This window comes from Canis lupus, chromosome 10, assembly GCF_011100685.1.
Source record: "Canis lupus familiaris isolate Mischka breed German Shepherd chromosome 10, alternate assembly UU_Cfam_GSD_1.0, whole genome shotgun sequence".
Classification (NCBI taxonomy): domain Eukaryota; kingdom Metazoa; phylum Chordata; class Mammalia; order Carnivora; family Canidae; genus Canis; species Canis lupus.
In genome coordinates this window covers 28,887,928-28,906,960 of record NC_049231.1, presented here as the reverse complement: position 1 = coordinate 28,906,960, position 19,033 = coordinate 28,887,928, and the positions used below count along the sequence as shown (strand labels likewise).

The 19,033-nt window shown below is 48.7% G+C and overlaps 1 protein-coding gene and 1 long non-coding RNA gene across 3 annotated transcripts; one reads left to right on the top strand and one right to left on the bottom strand.

The window, feature by feature from the left end:
- Positions 1-1,780: 1,780 nt before the first annotated feature.
- EIF3D (eukaryotic translation initiation factor 3 subunit D) lies at positions 1,781-15,804 on the bottom strand. Its single transcript, XM_038550684.1, has 15 exons — positions 15,654-15,804; positions 13,138-13,270; positions 12,794-12,839; positions 11,814-11,950; positions 11,058-11,143; positions 10,379-10,451; positions 9,347-9,459; positions 8,316-8,448; positions 7,618-7,765; positions 6,714-6,844; positions 5,769-5,854; positions 5,557-5,686; positions 2,871-3,013; positions 2,410-2,693; positions 1,781-1,925 (listed from the first exon to the last, which is right to left on the bottom strand). Exons 2-15 carry the CDS (start codon positions 13,258-13,260, stop codon positions 1,912-1,914), a joined length of 1,647 nt encoding a protein of 548 aa, XP_038406612.1. The 5' UTR covers positions 13,261-13,270; positions 15,654-15,804; the 3' UTR covers positions 1,781-1,911.
- LOC111097659 lies at positions 2,399-11,192 on the top strand. Of its 2 annotated transcripts, XR_005365631.1 has the most exons (4): positions 2,399-3,146; positions 4,198-4,331; positions 4,457-4,600; positions 4,743-11,192. It is a non-coding gene; the product is annotated as an uncharacterized LOC111097659 (long non-coding RNA). The 2 variants fall into 2 exon arrangements; XR_005365630.1 differs by having other exon boundaries at positions 2,401-3,146; positions 4,457-11,191.
- Positions 15,805-19,033: the final 3,229 nt, after the last annotated feature.

Genomic DNA, 19,033 nt, shown 5'->3' with positions numbered 1-19,033 from the left:
AAGCATGTGGAAGCTGGTGCAAAGTTTTTAGGGCCCAGGGCTGAAACTGACTTCCACCTGCCCACTCATCCCAGCTAATCCTGCTGGACTGCATCATGGGTCTGCGAGAGGCAGTCTGGTGACGACCAGGCCCAGTTCTGAAACCCCATGGCACTTGTTACATCACTGTAATGTGTACTTTTTAACAATCTACCTATCTCAAAGGCTCTACAATAAGCATGTTTCAGGGACACCTTGGCGGCTCAGTGGTTGGGTGTCTGCCTTTGGCTCAGGTCATGGTCCTGGGGTCAAGTCCCACATCGGGTTCCCATGGGGGGAGCCTGTTTCTCCCTCTGCCTGTGTCTCAGCCTCTCTCTGTCTCTCTCATGAATAGATAAAATCTTAAAAACAAACAAACAAAAAAACAGCAGCATGTTTCATGTCCTAGTTGTTTAGCAAAACCAGTAAATGTTTGGTTGCTTTCTTAGGCTCAGTTATTTTAAAGATTTTTACTTATTTGAGAGAGTGCGTACACGCACATAAGCAGGGGGAGGAGCAGAGGGGGACTGAGAGACAGACTCCCTACTGAGCAGGGAGCCCAGTGTGGGGCTCAATCCTAGGACCCCAGGATCATGATCCATGCCAAAGGCAGACACTTAACCAACTGAGCCACTTGAGTGCCCCTGAGGCTCAATTATTTTGATTAAAATAGTAACTTCAAGAATGTTACTCAAAAGCTGAGCCTGTTTCCTCATCAGTACAATGGCATCATTTCGACCAATATTCCAGTTTTGGGTCAGGCTCATGAGGTATTTATGGAAAGCTTAGTACAATACCTGGCAAGGTAATTACTTCAAACCATCAAGATTAGAACATTATTCACTTACAAAAAGTTTATATAACTGAAGATGTATAATTGATTTATGACACATTCTATGAGGGCGCCAGCTTGGGACTGTCATCGCCCAAACCAAAACAATTTACAAACAGCAATCACCACCCAGTGGAATATCTGTCAAAATCTCCTGGGGCCCATTTGCTTCAATGTGGATGGAACTGGAGGGTGTTATGCTGAGTGAAGTAAGTCAATCGGAGAAGGACAAACAGTGTATGTTCTCATTCATTTGGGGAATATAAATAATAGTGAAAGGGAATAGAAGGAAAGGGAGAAGAAATGTGTGGGAAATATCAGAAAGGGAGACAGAACATAGACTCCTAACTCTGGGAAATGAACTAGGGGTGGTGGAAGGGGAGGAGGGCGGGGAGTGGGGGTGAATGGGTGACGGGCACTGAGGGGGACACTTCACGGGATGAGCACTGGGCGTTATTCTGTATGTTGGTAAATTGAACACCAATAAAAAATTAATTTATTTAAAAAAAAAAATCTCCTGGGGCATGGCCCTCATGAACAGTAAACCCACTCTAGCCTTCAAAGACCATGCCTTGCTCTGCCTTTTATGAGTTATTTGTGTCTCTAAGGGCAGCAGCTGGGTCTGGCACACAGCCAGCAGGCACCCACGTCTGTACAAATGGACATCTTATGGGGACTTCCATCACGCGCTGACACATCCCCAGGGCAAAATCCCCAGGAGAGGATCATGTCAAGTGGTTCTAAGAACAAAAATATCGAGGACATTCACCCTCTAACAGGACTATACGATGAATGATGCTCAGGAACAAACTAAGGAGCCCTGATTATGAACTCCAGATAGTAAACTGCTGTTGCAAACTCTCCCTCTCCCAAGAGCTCCTGGGGGAAGGCATAAGGGCTGTCAATCACAATGTAAGCATGTGACGAAGGTAGGAGACTAAATGGTTAGACTTTATTCCACCTTCAAACCTCAACAATAATCAGACAAGCATTCCACTGGGCATCCAAAGCCTTCTAAGCTCAGTGGAATCACAAACTCCAGCTCCACGTCACCATCCGGTTTAAGTTTCTTCCTCTGAAAGACACAAAATGTCAGAGAAATGAGCCATGTCCTACTGGCGCCCTGCTTGTGATTTTTTTTTTTCTTTTTTCTTTTTTTTTTTTTTTACCATCTCCACTTGGAAGTTAAGCCTTTTGGACTGTTGTGGGGCTAAGGGGAATTTCCTTCAGTCACCAGCTGGAATAGCAGGCACGAGGCAGCTTTGAGCCTGTGTTAACTAGCACAGAGCATCTTTTCTCCTTCAGACCACTGGCTAACCATTCCACTGCCTTTCTCTAGATGCTTCTTCCTCACTCTAGCCTCTCAAAGGCCACACTCCCCCTGAGCCCCTCAGGTGATCTAAAGGCTCTTAAAACAGCTTCTGGCTCTATAGAGTGAAGACTTCTCCAAAGTCTAGTCTCAGGGAGCTCTCCGGCAGTTCTATACCAGGGCTACAGAGCTCAGTCCCTAGCTAGCCTATAGCCACCCTGGACCTCAGAAAGAGGCCTGCTACACACACCTTCCTCCTCTTCCTCCTCCTCCTCTTCATCCTCGTCATCCTCATCAGAGCTGAATGTGCCATCAGGCAGGCTGTAGACGCGGATGACCTGCTTGTTGGGGTCCTTGAGGATGAGGTACTTGCCCTCCTCGAGTTTCATGCAGATGTCAATGACGCAGCGCAGGATGCCCCAGGCGTTCTCCACACTCAGGTTGATCTGGCTGGCAAACTCATTGGGCTTGAACTGCTGGGTGCCCAGGATGACATGGCGTGAGGAATCTTTCACGTGGTACCGGGACACATAACTAGCGGGAAGAAAGGGGTGTTGGTGGTGGAGGCAGGCCTGCACAGAGTCACAGCAACACCCAGGGCCAAATAATCAGTGCTTCCCAAGGGAGAGGGGAGAGGCAAGCCCTGCTCTCCCTGCCCACAGACCCCTCCTTGTAGCAGATGCATTCATGACCCCTGGACACAAAACTCACCCAAGCTTGAGATACTCAGATCCGGCCAGCAGAGCACAGCAGGTCCATCGGGCCAACTTGTAGCTGTTGTTTTTCAGCTCAGTGGCAATGACAGCCCCTCGCTGAGAGTCCAGCTTCTGACGCCAGTCAACGCCGTTACAGTGCTGTGGAAGGCAAGCCCAGCACAAGAGTGAGGGGCGGCTCCTCCTGCCCGAGGCCTGGGACCTCCTCCAGCAGAGAAGGAACTCCCTTGTGGGCTTGACTTGGGAAGTGGGTTAGTCTGCAGGTAGATCCCAGGTAAGACTGTCACCTCTAAAACAGCAAAGACATGGTCCCTCTGCACGCAGCCTCCCACACAGCAGGCACCCAGCAAAGTGTAACTCCTCTTGTCTAGACAAGGACACATCTTTTACAAGTGAACAAGTACCATATGAATGGCAAGGACAAGCGTTCAGCATGTGTTGTGTGGTAAGGAATGGTTCCATGGAGGAAACAGAATAGCTAACCAAGGGGAGGACATGGACAGAGGCTGGAGGTGGTGTGATCTGAGAGAGACAGGGAAAGACAGGTCATAGGCCGGGTCAGCCTTGCATGGAGGTGGAGGCCAGAGTCTAACCCTGTGTATATGCACGTGCATAAAAAGAAGGGATAATCTTCTCCAACCACCTCTCTCATACATGTAGAACTTGGGACTCTGAGCGAAGTGACTAGTTGAGGGTCACATGGCAGAGATTCTCAGATTGCCTTGGTTCATGGAAACCAGAGGCTAATAAATACTAGAGTTCTTTTAGAAGCTAGGCCTAAAAAATTCAGAGATAGATATGTTTCCCTCAAAAATCACCCTTACGAGACTGCTGTGGCATTTCATGAGCCTCTCCACACATCTGTGCTGGACAGAAGCAGCGTGGGGGGGTGGGTGGAGGAGGGTGCTCAGGAGGTCAGTAAATGCGCAGTAACAGGCATGATTAACAGTGTCCTAAACTGGGGTGATGTTGGCAGAACCAAGGGAGAGGAGATGTTTGAGGCTGAGCCTAAGGGAGCAGGAGAGAAATGAAGACATTGGAGGGAAAAGAGATTTCAGCAGAATAACAATGGAAAAGGAATCAGAGCAGATCTGAGGAATCACTGTTAGAATTCACTGTTGAGGCTTCGAGTAGGCATAATTCTAAGATGACCCCCAATGGCCCCTTCCCATGTGTGCATGGCCCCGTGCCGCTGAGGAAACATCACGCCCATAATTATGCTACCCCTTCTATGTCAAAGGTTTTCTGTACACATACTTAAAGTCCCTTAACAAAGGGAGACCACCTGGGTGGGCCTTACATAACCATGAGTCTCTTAAATCCAGGTGTAAGCCAGACACAGATGTCGGAGTTTGGAGGCAGGAGAAAAGTGCTGTGCTGTTGCTGATTTGCAGATGGAGGGGACCCTGGGGCAAGGAATGTGGGTGACCTCTAGGAGCCGAGAAGCCGCAGGCGACAGGTAGCAAGAGAATGGGGATGCTCAGTCCCACAATGGCAAGGAACCCTGAATTCTGCTAAGTAGAATGAGCCTAGAAGTTTCTTCCACAGCCTTCAGATTCATTTTAAGCCTGTAATTTGTTACAGAGCAAAAGAAAACTAATATGAGGCGGTATACAGACGTAATTGTGGCAAAAAGAACTCCCTGAAAGAAGGATCCATTGGAGGTCAAAAAGGAGGAGAACCAGCAGAGAAAACAAGTGAAGGGAGGGAAGAAACATATGGGTCCAGGTAAGGTAGCAGCACAGGGGGCAAAGCCACATGGCTACAGTGATGCCAAATGCTATGGGGAGGCCTGGTGGAAAGTCTAGGATGAGGCCACTGGCCCCAGAGCTAAGTTTGTAGCAAGGCTTCTGGTGTGCTCTTTCATCAGGTGACAGAGACTGGGGAGTGGGAATCAGTGGTGGTAAATGCTAGCCCCAAGGCTCTAATGAAGGCAGAGCAAAATGGCCCATAGACTCCATCTCATCAGACCCCGTTTGACAGAGGCTCAGCCTGAGCCGTCCTTCCCATGGAGGACCCTTTATTTGGTACACAGCCCCAGGAGCACTGCCACCCACTGTAGTCAGGCACATAAGCCTGGGCAGCTTCAGGAAGGGGAGCAGCCCAACAATCACAGAGCACTAGCGTGAGAGGGCAGCAGAAGCAGGAAAGATGAAGGAAGCACGTTTCTTTCAAGAGGCCTCCTGAAGAGTCAAATCTTCACTGATCTGAGAATCTCTGAGTTCAAGAAGTGAAGGAGTTGGAAGAAGAAACCAAAAGGTTGGAGAGAAGGTAGTGGCTGCTTTCAGTGAAAGAACAGATCAAAAGAGCTCCAGGGCTTCCAGGAAACCCGCCAACCCAGACGATGAGAGACCAAACCCCCACGCTTGCAGAGGGCAGAAGCCAACAGGAGGGCAGACTGGAACAGTTTCAGATGAAATCCCATGAGAAGGCAGTTACTACCGCTTCCTATGTGCAAAATAAGAAAACTTCTTAAACTGTAACCACATTCTCTACACATAGACACAAATCTCCTCAATGAGGAATTATGGGGAGGAAAAACTCAGATGGGGAAAAAAAAAATTCCTGGTAGCTGTATGATGCCCGGGGGGGCATGAGACCAAGGCTCAAACGCTAACCAGGGAGTTCGCCAGTGATGGCACACCCTGCAGGAAGAATGGCCAGGGCGACCAAACGCGCCTCACCCTGGAATCCCACTCGTTGAGTGTCTTGATGTTGATGAAGGACACTTCCCCGTTGGCTCCAGTCATGACACCATCGTGTTCACAGCGCACAATAAGGTCAATGTCGTCTCCAAGTTTCCACCTGCGGTACCTGCAGAGCCAACAAGGAGCCCGTTTGGTACCCAAAGCTCCCGGGTTTCAGAGAGGCCGCCCTGCCCAGGTGGCTGACATACCGATAGGCGACAGAGGCGACTTCGTTCTTGTCCATGTCGTCCTCCACAAATGGGTTTGGGTTAGGGAAGTTGTATCTTTCCTTCCCCTGCCAACAGACAAGGGTGTCACGAGACAGCAAGCACCCGTGGCTGAGCCCATGGACCAGCCCCTGCACTCAGCTTACAGTCCTGGCTGGCTCCCTGCAGCCCTTGAGGGGGTGGTGGGCTCCACATGCACTATGTCGTGGGCTGCTTACTCCTCCCAACTTCAAGCACAGACCCCCTGTATCTGAATTCGCAGCCATGACTGACCACTGTCCTGTTTCACTTTTTCTAGAGTACATGCCACCACTCGACATGACATAGGTTTGTTTAGTTTACTATCTTTCCTTTCTGTTATAATGAAGCCTCCTAAGGGCAGAAACTTTGCTTATTACTACTAGATCTCCAGCACCTAAACAGTATATTGTATAAAACAGCATGGGGATCCCTGGGTGGCACAGCAGTTTGGCGCCTGTCTTTGGCCCAGGGTGCGATCCTGGAGACCCGGGATCGAATCCCATGTCGGGCTCCGGGTGCATGGAGCGGGCTTCTCTCTCTGCCTGTGTCTCTGCCTCTCTCTCTATCATAAATAAATAAGTAAATAAATAAATAAATCAGCAAGTTTGTCAAACACCTGAAAGAACCTCTACATCCTGTCTGGCTGAGACAGGTATGCTTAGTATTTTAACCCTATAGAGAAGAAACATACCACACACCACAAAGCTCTGAAGTGGTGAATCTAGGGTTCAGTCAGGCAGTCTGACCTCAAAGCCACAGCTTGGAGCTCTTCTGTGACAGGAAGAGACCATGCCTGCCCCTGCTCAGTCCCACAACCCCACAGCCTACCACAACGCAGATATTCAATGGGGACACTGGGAAGGGGACAAAAGAGAATCTGGTGCCCAGATGCTCTCTCCGCCTTACCATTCTCAAGCACTGCTGGGAGAAGTTGTGATTGATGTAGGTTGCTTCCATGGCCAAGTTGCGGGGTGAATTGAAGGAATTGCCTTCATCTTGTGGGGGCTCATTGGCAGTCTCACTCACTGTCAGGAGGTCTGCAAAAGTGGCAGCGTGGTCACCCACCAGCGAAACCGAGTCATCAACAATGTGCCTGGCAATGCAGGGAGGGGCCACGATCCCAGCAACACAGGCCCATCCTTCCAGCATCTGCTAACCCAGCTCTCCCAAGCGCGGGGTGCAGAGGCGAGGAAGCAGGAAGCACTACTGGGTAACTTCGGATCCTCTCTAACATTAAATTCAAGCACATCATAAGACAACGATCCCCTTTCAGTCCCTTTGGATTCCTCAAAATAATATCTGATTTTGTCAGCTTTTTAACAAGAAGAAGGTCCTAAGCCTCTGGTGCGGAATGTAATTATATCATTCCATCTCACTGCTATCAAATTTCAGTGACATGGTTTCCCTTCATGGTGTGTCTATACACATTTATGTTGTTATCAAATACATGCACATGTAATCTTCCCTTTATAAATACACTGAAATAAAGGTAAAAGAAACATTAATTTAAAGAAAACATGGAATAAATGTTAAAGGTGGTATGGAGCATTGACAGAAGCCAGGAAAATGCCATTCAAATGAGTAACACCTGCACACATAGTATTGGGGCTATGGGAGGACTCAGAAATCTGGCACCTCGAGGAGGTAGTGCATGACAGGCCTTCGCTGAGGAGGCGGGGAGGGATTCAGCTGCAGCCATCAGTGCTTGTGAGGACACAGACCACTTCCCGTCCACTCTCTAGTAGCAGGGACTTGCTCGAAACCAACAGAACACCTGACACCTTGTGCTGCTCCCAGACAGGCTTCTTACCAAAATCAGAGTTGTCCCTTTTATCAAAGAAGAGCTTGGACCCAACTCTTTGCACAACAATGTCCCAGGAATACACGGAGCGGGTGCAACTCATCAGTGTGGCCAGAATGGCATCAGTGGCAAACACATTACCCTGGGTTTTTGCCAGCTGCAAAGAGGACAGAGAGAAAGAGAGATGTGAAGATACACTTAGGCCAAACAGCCCACGTGCACGGAGGACTCCCCTGCAGGGAGCTTTCTTGCCTTCAAGCACACGTGCACACCCCTCTAACCTGTCTTAAGGGGTGAGTCCGGCAAACCAGCCCACAAGCTTCCATGGCCAGTCACCACCCTGGGATACAGGGACTGCAGCTCTCTGAGCACTTGCCATATTCCAGGATGGCACCTTGCAGTGCTTTCGTCCTGCCTCCAGTGGCTGGTGGTAAGCACATTCAACCCATCTCATGGGTAAGCAAAAAAGGCCTCAGGTAGGTGGTGCGGGGGAGCCCGGTAGAGCTGGGATTCGAGTCCACCTCCGCTTAACCCCAACATTATGGTGTAGCCAGCAAGGTGCCTGTATTCCCATCTAGTCCTGTCCCGTTTGGGAGCATCTTGTCTAAAAGGGTTTCTGAGGTCCCAAGATCCATGGATGTGCCTGTGTGCTGTTCCTTCTGCAGCCTCAACTGTAGAAGCCAGCAGCACTCCTTCAGGGTGCCCACCTTTCGGATGACAGGGTCATCTGTGGTGGTGACAGTGTGGAAGATGCGCTTGATGCTCCGCAGCGGCTTCTCGCTCCTCGTGGTGATGCGGTCGAAGGCTTTATCGTAGTACTCCAGGGCACCACAACACTCGCTGACGGGACAGTGGAGAAGACACACAAAGGAAACGGGAAGATCATCAGCTGCTTTTGTTATTTTTTGTTTGTATTTTAAAAGCCATTATAGAAGGGTGCCTGGGTCGCTTAGTCCACTAAGCAGCCAACTCTGAATTTTGGCTCAGGTAATAAACTCAGGGTGGTGAGATCAAGCCCATATCAGGCTCCACACTCAGCAGGGAGACAGAGCCTGCTTGAGATTCTCTCCCTCTCCTTTTGCCCATCCCCTTGCTTGTGTGCGTTCTCTCTAAAATAAATCTTAAAACGAAAAGACATTGAATCCAAACTCTTATCCAGAAATCTAAAAAATAAGAAATGGTTTTTCTTTGATGAGAACAGAAGACAAGTTCTCAGAGTTCACTCAGGGCCCGTCCCCTAAGCTCTGGATATGGCCCCACAGAGCAGCATGAACAAAACTGATTGACTCAACCTCCACATTTTAATGACATGGTGACTGAGGCCAAGATGAAGAGACAGGTAGTTCTAGAGGCCTCCAGATGCACTGACTTCTAACCTGGTACTCCGGTCCCCACTGACATTGATCTGCTACTTGAGGTAAACAGCTCTTTGTAATGTCAGGAAAAGCTTTGCTTCTGACAAACTACTCTCTCTTCTTGCCAAAAGAGCCACACAACTTGATTTCTCTTTTGCTCACGATGCCAGGAAGTGGAAAGAAATCTCTCAAGTTTAACATCAGCGAACTTCTTTCTCCTAGTCTCGCCTTAGCCTTGATTTTTAAAAACACATTAATCTTGTGCAATGTCTTAGCAGCTTCAAATTCTCTTTTGGAAATACTATGGCTTAGGAACATAAGTCACCAGCAGCAGGTCCACACACCTAAGTGCGTGGCGGAAGGTAGCAAACGATGCCACTTACATGTCCTGTGGCTCTGATACTTCCAAGTAGCGCATCTTCATTAACTGAGGAAAGTCCATTTCTTCTTTTACCTCCCAGTCACTACGGACTTCAACTGAAGAGTCTCGGGGTTTCTGCAGTGCAAAACCAGTGGAGGGAAAAGAATTACAACTAGGGCATAACACAAGCAAAAGGCATGTTAACAGTGTGAAGGGTTTTTAGTCAATAAATCTCTTCAGAACATTTGCCATGTGTTGGCTGCTTTATAAAAGAATCCCTGACTCTTTGGAGTTTATGATCTAGAAAATGACTGAAGGGGTCAAGAAATAAAAATCAATCAGGACTTTTACTTGAAGGTGATGTCAGCACCCAGGGAACACCAGCTCTTTCACGTGTATGTATTTCAGAAAAGAAGCTTTAGCAGTTTTTTATTTCTCTCAGGACATTAACACACAACGAGCATTGTGTCCAGCAAAATCTTAATTGCTGCCACTGAAGCTTCTCTCTTGCTTACGGGTGTCTTCTATCCTCACAGTGCCCACATAAGCACCTGTACACGAATGCTTATGGCAACATTTTTCATAACAGCAAAAAGCGGAAACCATAGTGAACCGATAACAAAACGTGGTATATCCATACAAGTTTGGCTGTAAGGAGGCATGAACAAACACCACGAGGTGGATGAACTATGAAAACATGCTCAGTGGGAGGATCCAGACACAAAAGACTACATTCTGTTTAGGATTCTGTTTATGTGAAATGTCTAGAAGCACAAATCCAGAGACAGAAGGGACTGGTAACAGCCAAGGGCTGAGGAGAACAAGGACTAAGTGCTGAAGGGTACCGGGCTCTTTTCAGAATGAGGAGAATGTTCCGAGACTGGCTGCAGTAACACTGGCCCGTATCTGTGAATGTACCAAAAACCACTGAACTTGTATGCTTTAAGTAGGTGGATTGTATAGCATGTGGATTTTGTTTCAATAAAGTGGTCATAAAACCAAATAAACCAGCAAAATTGAGTTTCTAGAGAAAACTCTGGTGTGGATACACTACCTGTGACTTCTGGTCCCACTTCTGCCTCACTCCGAATTGTTTCTGGAATTTTTTCTGCAGCCGTATGCGCTCTCTAGAAAGGTAAAAAGATTGTGCTGTGGGTGCAGACCTTTAAGTCAATGGCTTCTCAAAAGGCAGAAGCTGCCCTTCTCTTCCACTAAACCTCGTCCTCAACATCAGGACTTCTCGCAACAAAGAAAATAGGGGCTTAGTGAAAAAGAGTCTAGTGAAAGCATGCCATGTTAGAGTGCTAGAAGTACGCTGCTCCCCAGTGCCGAGCAGGTAGGCTTTGCCCCCCCTGCAGAGTCTACTGGCAGCCCCAGCCTGAGGCAGGGCTGCTGCATGACACAGCTCCCAGGGCCCAGTGTGAAGGATGCCCCTGGACTTGTGCCACAGCAGAACCGAGCCTACGTGAGCCCCAGGGCTTGACTTACTTGCCCTCATTTCCTACCAGTGTGCATGGCCACTGCCAAGTACCATCCAGCTCCTCTATCTGCCAAGAATAGCCCTTGGAGGACGATGGCAGGCTAAACCAGTGGTTTCCCTGGAATCAGGGCGGTTTTGTTTTGTTTTTTTTGCAATTATGGGGAAGACAACCATCCTCCTGCTTTGGCTCAGTGATTTCAGAGTACAGTCAGTCTTGAAGAACAGCGTGTTCCAGGAGGATGGAAAACCTCACCTCTCTTTCTGCTTGGCACTCTTAGGCAAGGTCTGCAGGTTGAACTGCAACATATTCCGTCGATCTTTGTCTCTGCGGAGGTTCCGCTGGGAATTAAGAAAAAACACCCATGTCAAAATCTTGGGGATTTGACAGACAAAAGGCAGTGCTCAATGGGAGCGCTTGGGTTTAGCCTAGACATACATTTGCACGTTTTTTATTGAAGTAGGCTTATGGGCTTTTATTAGAGTTACAGTTTGCCTCTTTACGTAGTAAGATGCAGCCCGACTGGACCTTCTACTTAATAAAACCTGCACACGGCAATCAAATGAGGCAACAGGCCCCTTTCTACGTGACATAAACACCTTCTCTTAGCACAAAGGCATGATGCCCTAGCCACTGGGCAACAAAAACCGAAACTATCTGAATGCCAGGGTGGTTCATTTGGTTAAGCACCTGCCTTTGGCTCAGGTCATGATCTCAGGGTCCTGGGATCAAGTCCTGGGTTGGGCTGTGCTCAGTGGGCAGCCCTGTTTCTCCCTCTGCCCTACCCCCTCACACCCCTGCTCATGCTCTTTCTCTCAAATAAATAAAACCTTTAAGAAAAATGCATCTTTGGACCCAGTGTAAGTTTACTTTAGCACAACGTGTCACTGGTCAGCTACTTGAAAGTCACTGGAAGACCTATGAGAATGCACTTTCCTCTCACCAGTATGCACAAGGTGGCAACCAATGGTAATGGCTCCAAGATGGTAAGATTGCTGGCCCTTGGCCTACCTGTGCAAATCGCATCCGATTCCGCTGGTAGGCAGTCTTCTGTGTGCGTGCTGTGTCCACCAGTTGGAAACTAGTTTCATCCTCTTCATGGAAATAAGCATACTGACTTCCACCACCAAACTGAGAGGAGTACTTATCTGTAAGCAAAGGCAGTGATGTGTAACAGCTACCACCTACAGACTTTACACACATGCTGGTGTAAAGCCCTGCTACTTCAAGCATGCACTCAGGATCCTTCGCAGAAGCGCATGCATATGGACTCGCCCCAGATCCACTCAATCAGAATCAGCCTCTTAAGAAGATCCCAGGAGATTCATGTGCACATTCAAGTTTGAACAGTTCTGGTCTAAAGAACTTTTTGAGTCAAAACAGAGTCTGAGGACCTCAAGCCCATTTCACACCCTGCCTTATTCTGTAAGAACAGGAGTTAAGATTTACTCTCCCAGAAGGGACAAATATGTGGCATGCATAATGCAAATATGCAATTATCTGCATCAACTGCCTAATGGGTTATGATATACTTTACTGTTGACCTCAATCCTGATAAACTTAACTTAGTATTCCAACTAGCCACTTCCAACAATCTCAACTGGCACAGAAAAACAAACAATAACCCATTTAGTCCATCAGGATCTTAAAATCTGGAGTCTACTGATTGGCTTCAAAGGTTCAGTAACTCCCAGGCACTGGAGTGCAAAAAGGGAATGAGTTCAAGGATCTGTGAAAAGGTTCATGGCTCCCTAAAAGTGGGAGGAAAAAAATTCCACTATAACAGATTAAACCTCTTTAATGAACAATCTAAGTTTGGAGTCCATTAAAAAAAAAAAGTAGGTATTGTCTACAGTTCAGACTATGCCCTTAAAAACCATGAATTATCATTAGCATTTTGTTCCTGTTCTAGAATGCTTTTGGATGGAGGTTACTAGAAAAAGTAACAATCCTCCCAAGGCCCTGATCTGGGTAGTCAGTTGAACACTTACTCGTGTACCTCTTATCTTGGTATGTGGCACCTGTCCAGTCTGCAACCTGTAAAAGCAACAAGAGAAGAAAGAGCACACAGGTCAATCAGACATGCTTCTCCTAACCCAGAAACCCCTGTAAGTGAAGACATAGTCTGGGAACAATGTAAGAAGGACCGGCTCCCAAGGCCTTTGTAAGTGCCCAGCTTTCCAATGATGACTGCAAGTACCCAGATGTGAGAACCTTCCCCAGCTGGTGTCCCTATAAGGAACTCACAAGTTATGCTTTTGAGATAATACAATTGGAATTAACTAACAGAGAGTAGCAGCTATAGCTTAAAAGATTTACTTTAACAGGTGAGTACCTTTCCTAGCCGATCTCCTTTGCTGAATGGCTGGTAGGGCATATCCCGAAACTGCTCGGGCACCGCACATGGACCCCAGCCTGATGGGTTGTCCTGGATCACGGGTGTCATGAACTTTGCCATCTTCTAAAACCTTAAAAATACAAATAATGTGAGTAGCTTCACGAAGAAAGGCCTCCAAACACAAAAAGCCTACTGAGGTAATCTAAGACACAATGATAAAATTCAAAAAGCAACACACAATATGGAACACCCAACTGTTGAGCTCTACTATTTTCCTATAGATAATATTGGAAATACTTAGAAGACCACTAACAAAACCAAATTACCATATTGCATTGATTCTGTGACACCCGCTTTTCCCACTATAATGTCTTTGAAATGAGGCTGCATCTCATGCTTGATAGGCTGTCTTAATTGGCAGGTGTTCTTTTTTAGTGCTACATAACATAGTAGTGCTTTTTAAACCGAGTGGTGTCTTAGATTTGATGGAATGAGTAACCTTGTCTCAGAGTGGTGTCTTAGATTTGATGGAATGAGTAACCTTGTCTCAAGTGTAATAACCTCATTCTAGTTCTCAGAAACACCTCTGCCAAGGTATACAATTTGTAGCTTCCTCAAGCCTTGTCTTTTCATCTGTAAAATAAATCAAGACCCTACAAGATCATTGTGAAGGCCTTGATAGTTACATGTAGGAGAATAGTTTCATTTTAAAATGCCACACAATTACAATTGGGACTTGCAAAAATATATTTACATGCAGAGTGCTGAGAAAAAAAGGAGTCCAGAAATATATCCTGATATCTAACTTTTCTTTCTTGTTTTTCTAATTTTCTATCAATATAAATCCTTATGCAGAACAAGTGGACACAGAGCCAAGTTAAAAGCTGGTCAGAAAGCTGAGGTTACCATAAACTCTAGGTCATAAAAGTGGCCATACATCACATGTTTGTAGATATTATCAGTACCAGTTAATGTTCTTATCTACCCTGCATAAAGTCAGTGAATGCCCCCAACAATCCTGAGGGAGCGGCTAGCGTCATCCCCACTTTTCAGATAAGAAAACTGAGGCACACACAGAAGCTAAGAAATCGTTCAAATTTGCAATGCTAGTTGATGAAAAAATTGAAAAAAGCAGTCTGGCTGGAACCCACACTCTGCGTAATGCTATAGCTCCTCCCAAGTGAGTAAAAGCCACGGGCTACAGAACAGATCTTTGCCTGACAGTTCCGATCAAAGACCTATGCACTTATCATCCATCTGTCGTAATCCTCAGGTTGAGTTCCCAGAGGAAAATTCATTTCGGGAGCCTGGAGAGTAACCACAGGGAACAGGTACAGCGACTGTAGTAAGTTCTCCTCCGTGTCCCATACTGGGGAGAGTCAGGCTTCCTACAGAAGCGACACCGGGAATCAGAGCAACAGGGAACGTTCCTGAGAGCTCCCTCCTCCGATTCTCAGCTTAAGCTATACTAGGGGAAGAGGACTGAGAAGAGGGGTGGCAGTTTCACGACGATTCATGTTAAAATGAGTATTTACTGAGCTCCTACGATGTGTCAGACACTATGCTAAAGAAGTTAACAGCACTAACCACACCCACACGCCCTTTTTGGAGATTAAAATTTTGCAGCTCGGCCAATTAGGTTGTCCATCTGCCCACTGCTTCAAAACACAGTTGATTTCCAGGGTTGTCTGTCTTAAGCCCAGCATTCTTCCCGTTGTTATAGCTGGGGAGCAGCCCGAGAAGAAACGGGGCTTTAGGCGGTACCTAGTAACACACTAATGATATTTAAAAAATCTGGCTGTTCTGCCACAGTTGACGAAGGAAACAGACCCAAGGCTTGGCATGCATTTTCCAGCGGGTGGGAGGAAGTCCCTTGGCTTCAACGCGTGTAAAGTAAAAGTGAGCAGGATGGAACCAGAAGCAGAAACAGCCGGTGAGGTGCGCCGGTGACAGCCGTACCGGCTACAGGGGCGGGGGAGGCCCCTCCGGGCCTCGGCGGGGGCGCTCGGCGGGGGCGCTCGGCGGGCAGGCCACTACAGATCAGAAGCCACCGGCCCCGGGGGGAGACCGCCTCAGATCAGACCAGACCTGCGCCGCCACCGCCGTCCATTTCGCAGAAAAGGGAAGAACCTTTGGGCTGGGAACCCCTGGGAGCAGGTCGAGCCCTGCTCAGCCTGGAGCCCCCCATAACCTTCACACAAACTCAGCGAGCCGCAGGCCCCTCTGAAGGCCCGGAGACCCAACGGCGCTAAGAGATACTGTCAAAGACGCTCAGGCCGTGGCCGCAAAGCGGCGCCTAAGACCGGGGGACCCCACCCTCAAGGCCGCGCCCCGCATCCCTAAGTGTGTCGGGCCCCGGGGTCCCCGAAGGCGGAGTCCTGCCCCGCCCAGCGGAGGAGCAGCGGCGGCCGCGGGGTACGGGGGTCTCTTCCGGGAGGCCTCCCCTCCGAAGGCCGGGCCCAGCGCAAGCCGGCTCCAGAGACCCGCGGAGCCCTACGGAACACTCCTCTCACCTGTAAAGGCCTCCGCCGGCCCCGATGGCGAGAGATGGTCCGGGCCGGAGACCGCGCACCCGGGTGCCCTCCGAGGAACCCGGTAAAAAGGGAGGAAAGATGCGCGCGCACCGGCCGGCGCCGCAAACACCATCGGCGCTGTCGTAAACTGCCCCCTAGCTTCCTCCGGAGTCGACCGCGGAACGCACGGGTCGTAAAGCGACGGTCTCCGTCGCACGCCCGGAAGTTCGTCACTGTTCTCTGCGAGGTGGCCTTACGGTCTCCGAGGAGCCCAGACGCCGGAGGTGTGTTTACAGTTACGTCACGGGCGCGTCCGGCGGCGCCCCGAGAGGGCGTCCCGAGTTTTTGAAACGTGGCGGCCGTGCCCTGGAGGCAGGAGGCGGGGAGCGCGAGGGCAGCTCCGCGTCCCTGTGCTTCCCCGACGCTCCGGCGCCTCGGTGTCCGCGGGGACCGGGGCTCCGGCCTTTTCCAGCCGTTCGTGGGGCTCGGGTCCCACAGCAGGGGCCAGGTCGAGGCCCAGAGGGCGGAGGGGTCCCAGGGAGCCCGGGCCGCGAATGCAGGCGGGCCGCCCTCCGGGGTCGGACTCCGCGCACGACGACGTCCGCCGCTGACGTGGAGGATGCGGCCCCCGGGCTCGCGCCCGGGATTGTGCCACCGCGTCGTCCGGCTGGAGGCCGGGAACCTTGCGTGTTCGGTAGCGGTGGGGACTCAAGTGCGCAGTGATGTGCTCGCTGTCCCGTCTGCGACTACCGGCCTCGAATTTCTCCTGGAATCCTAGTCGGCGATTTCAAAACCACCGAAAGAGAATCCAATCCGAGGATGTGTTTTTATTCCAGCCGCAGGTCCTTTGCTATCCGGCCGGCTAGGGTTCCTTACCAGTCTTCCAGCCTGACCTCTTCATTGGAAAATAAATCCCTTAGATCCGATTTCCTGCTCGGCTCTGCCACTCACTAGCTGTGCAGGCTTCACCTCTCCGGGCCTCAGTTTTCTTATCTGCAGACTGGAGATAATAAATAATATTGGGGCCCTATGAGGGTAAAAATAAGTTCGTGTGAAAATAGTAAATGACACCCACAGGTTATTCCATCTCTCTCAAGCTGTTTACTCATCTGCAAAATGAAAATGTTACTGGGTACTCTTGTTTCCACAGATTGTCTCCCAACCTGCTCAGTTTCCAATTTTCCTAATTTTTGTTGATGGCACCCACTTAATGGTGCTCGGTGCAAAGCCGTGTAGTTATCGCTGGTAGTTCCTTTTCCCTTTCCGCCGTATTCCCACATTCAGTCCTTAACCCGGGGCTGCTCTTTGTTCTGCTTTCAAAATACATCTTGAACGCTGGCACCTCCCCCACCAGCACCAGCGTCCTGCTTGGACTCCGCGTGTCCACTCTTGCTCCTCTAGGTTCCTCCCCCAGTGGTACCCAAAGCGATCTGTTGACAGTCCCCTAGCAGCTTCCTGTTACGCGCTCAGAGTGAAACATGAGTGTCCTCCTGTGGCCTGTCTGGTCCCTGGCTACCTTTCAACTTTATATCCTTTTTTTTTTTTTTTTTTTTTTTTTTTTTTAAGATTTACTTATTTGATAGCAAGTGAAGCAGGGGTGGGGGTAGGGAAAGAGGGAGAGAGAATCTCAAGCCGACTCCACACTGAGGGCAGAGCTCCACAGGGGCTCCGTCTCACGACTTGAAATCACAACCTGAGCTGAAACCAAGAGGTACTTAACCAACTGTACAACCCTGGTGCCCCTATACCTGCCTTTCCATGTGCTGTAGCCACCCTGCTCATTTTTTCTCTGCCTCAAGTACATCAACTTCATATCTAGCTCAGCAGGGCCTCGGCAGTGGCTGTGCCGCCTGCATGGAACACTCTTTCCCAGATTTAACTGTAGCTGCCTTGTCCCATCATTTACATCTCTGTTCCAAGAGTTCTCTCCTCCGTGAACGAGATCTTCTCTGACCACCATTTCTAAGGAGGCTGTTCCTCCCTGCGTCCCTCCTCACCCTCTTACTCTGCTCCATTTCCTTCGTAGTTCTCATCATGCTCTGAAAAATTTTCTTAAAAGATTTTATTTATTTGAGAGAGAGCATGAGCGGGGGGTGGGGGAGGTAGGGGGTGCAGAGGGAGAGAGAGAAGCAGACTCCCCACTGAGCAGGGAGCCTGATGTGGGGCTCCATCTCAGGACTCTGGGATCATGACCTGAGCTGGAGGCAGATGCTTCACTGACTGAGCCACCCAGGTGCCCCTGAAATATTTTTGTTTTCTTGTTTAGGTTTTGTCTCTGCCTCTAGAGTATAAACTCCATACGAATAGAGCCTTTGTCTGTCTTGCCTAGAGTAGGGCCAGTAATACAGACTTATCGAATTGTTGAGTGAATGCATGGGGATTTTATGAGAATTGAATGAGAAATTTATCACATTAGCCTGGGCACATAAACAAGCACTCAACATTAGTGAAATTAAGATCAATATTAATTGTAAGGTGTTTTAAAATGTAAGGGGAGATGTATTTTTGCTCAATTGCTTAGAACATGTCTTTCTTTTTTTTTTTTTTTACTGTGGGTTCACAGGCCATCTGCTGCAGTCTCTCCCTTGTGTCAGAGTTTAATCATCTTTCCCATATTTTGGCCCAGACGTCTCCCCAGATGGAGAAGGATTTGGAGTGTCCTGTCTCATTCTCAGTAGTGGGCCTATGGCTTTGGGTTGGAGATCTTGCCTTCATTCCTCTTCTCAGCCCACACCTCTGCTGCTTCTCTGTCTTTCCCACTGTCCACATGTAGCTGGGATGACCCTTCTTTGCATTAAATCAGAGTGTGCCCGACCTGCCATCTTCCTCCTTCAAAACGGTTTAGTAGCTTACCTCTAGCCTGGGATAAAATCCTGCACTCTGTTCTGTGGCCTGCAAATTTCGAAATGGCAGCTTCTCATTGGCAGTGTTCTCTTTCTGGGTCATACCCAGGTTCATTACTGCCCAGAGACCTTTTTACCTGTGGTCCTCTGGTGCCCAGAATGCATCTCCCCTAGATCTTCATGCACTCATGTCTTCATCAGAGATTTCCTGACCACTCCTCCCAGTAGCCTCATGCTGTGCTTATTTACTTTCTCACTATCACATGCCTGGCACTATTCCAGGGATTTACATTAACTTATTTAATTCTCACCACAGCTGTGTGAGGTCAAGCCTACTATTCCCGTTTTGCAGATGAAGATAGGGAGGAGTTCTCTAGGCCGAACAGTATATTGTGAAACTGGGGTTTTGAACTGAGGAGGCCACGTGGCTCCTGCTGCTTTTTGCTTCTGTGTTGGTGTTTTGCTGGATGACTAACATTTGTCTTGTAAAAAATTATCTTGTTTGTTTTTTTTATCTCCTTATTAGAAATGGAAGCC

Coding starts and splice junctions, on each gene's coding strand:
- EIF3D (XM_038550684.1), bottom strand. CDS start 13,260: ATGGCAAAGTTCATGACACCCGTGATCCAGGACAACCCATCAGGCTGG. Junction 9,460..10,378: donor AGTGGGACCAGAAGTCACAG/GTAGTGTATCCA, acceptor TTTGCACTGCAG/AAACCCCGAGACTCTTCAGT. Junction 7,766..8,315: donor ATGACCCTGTCATCCGAAAG/GTGGGCACCCTG, acceptor TCCTCTTTGCAG/CTGGCAAAAACCCAGGGTAA.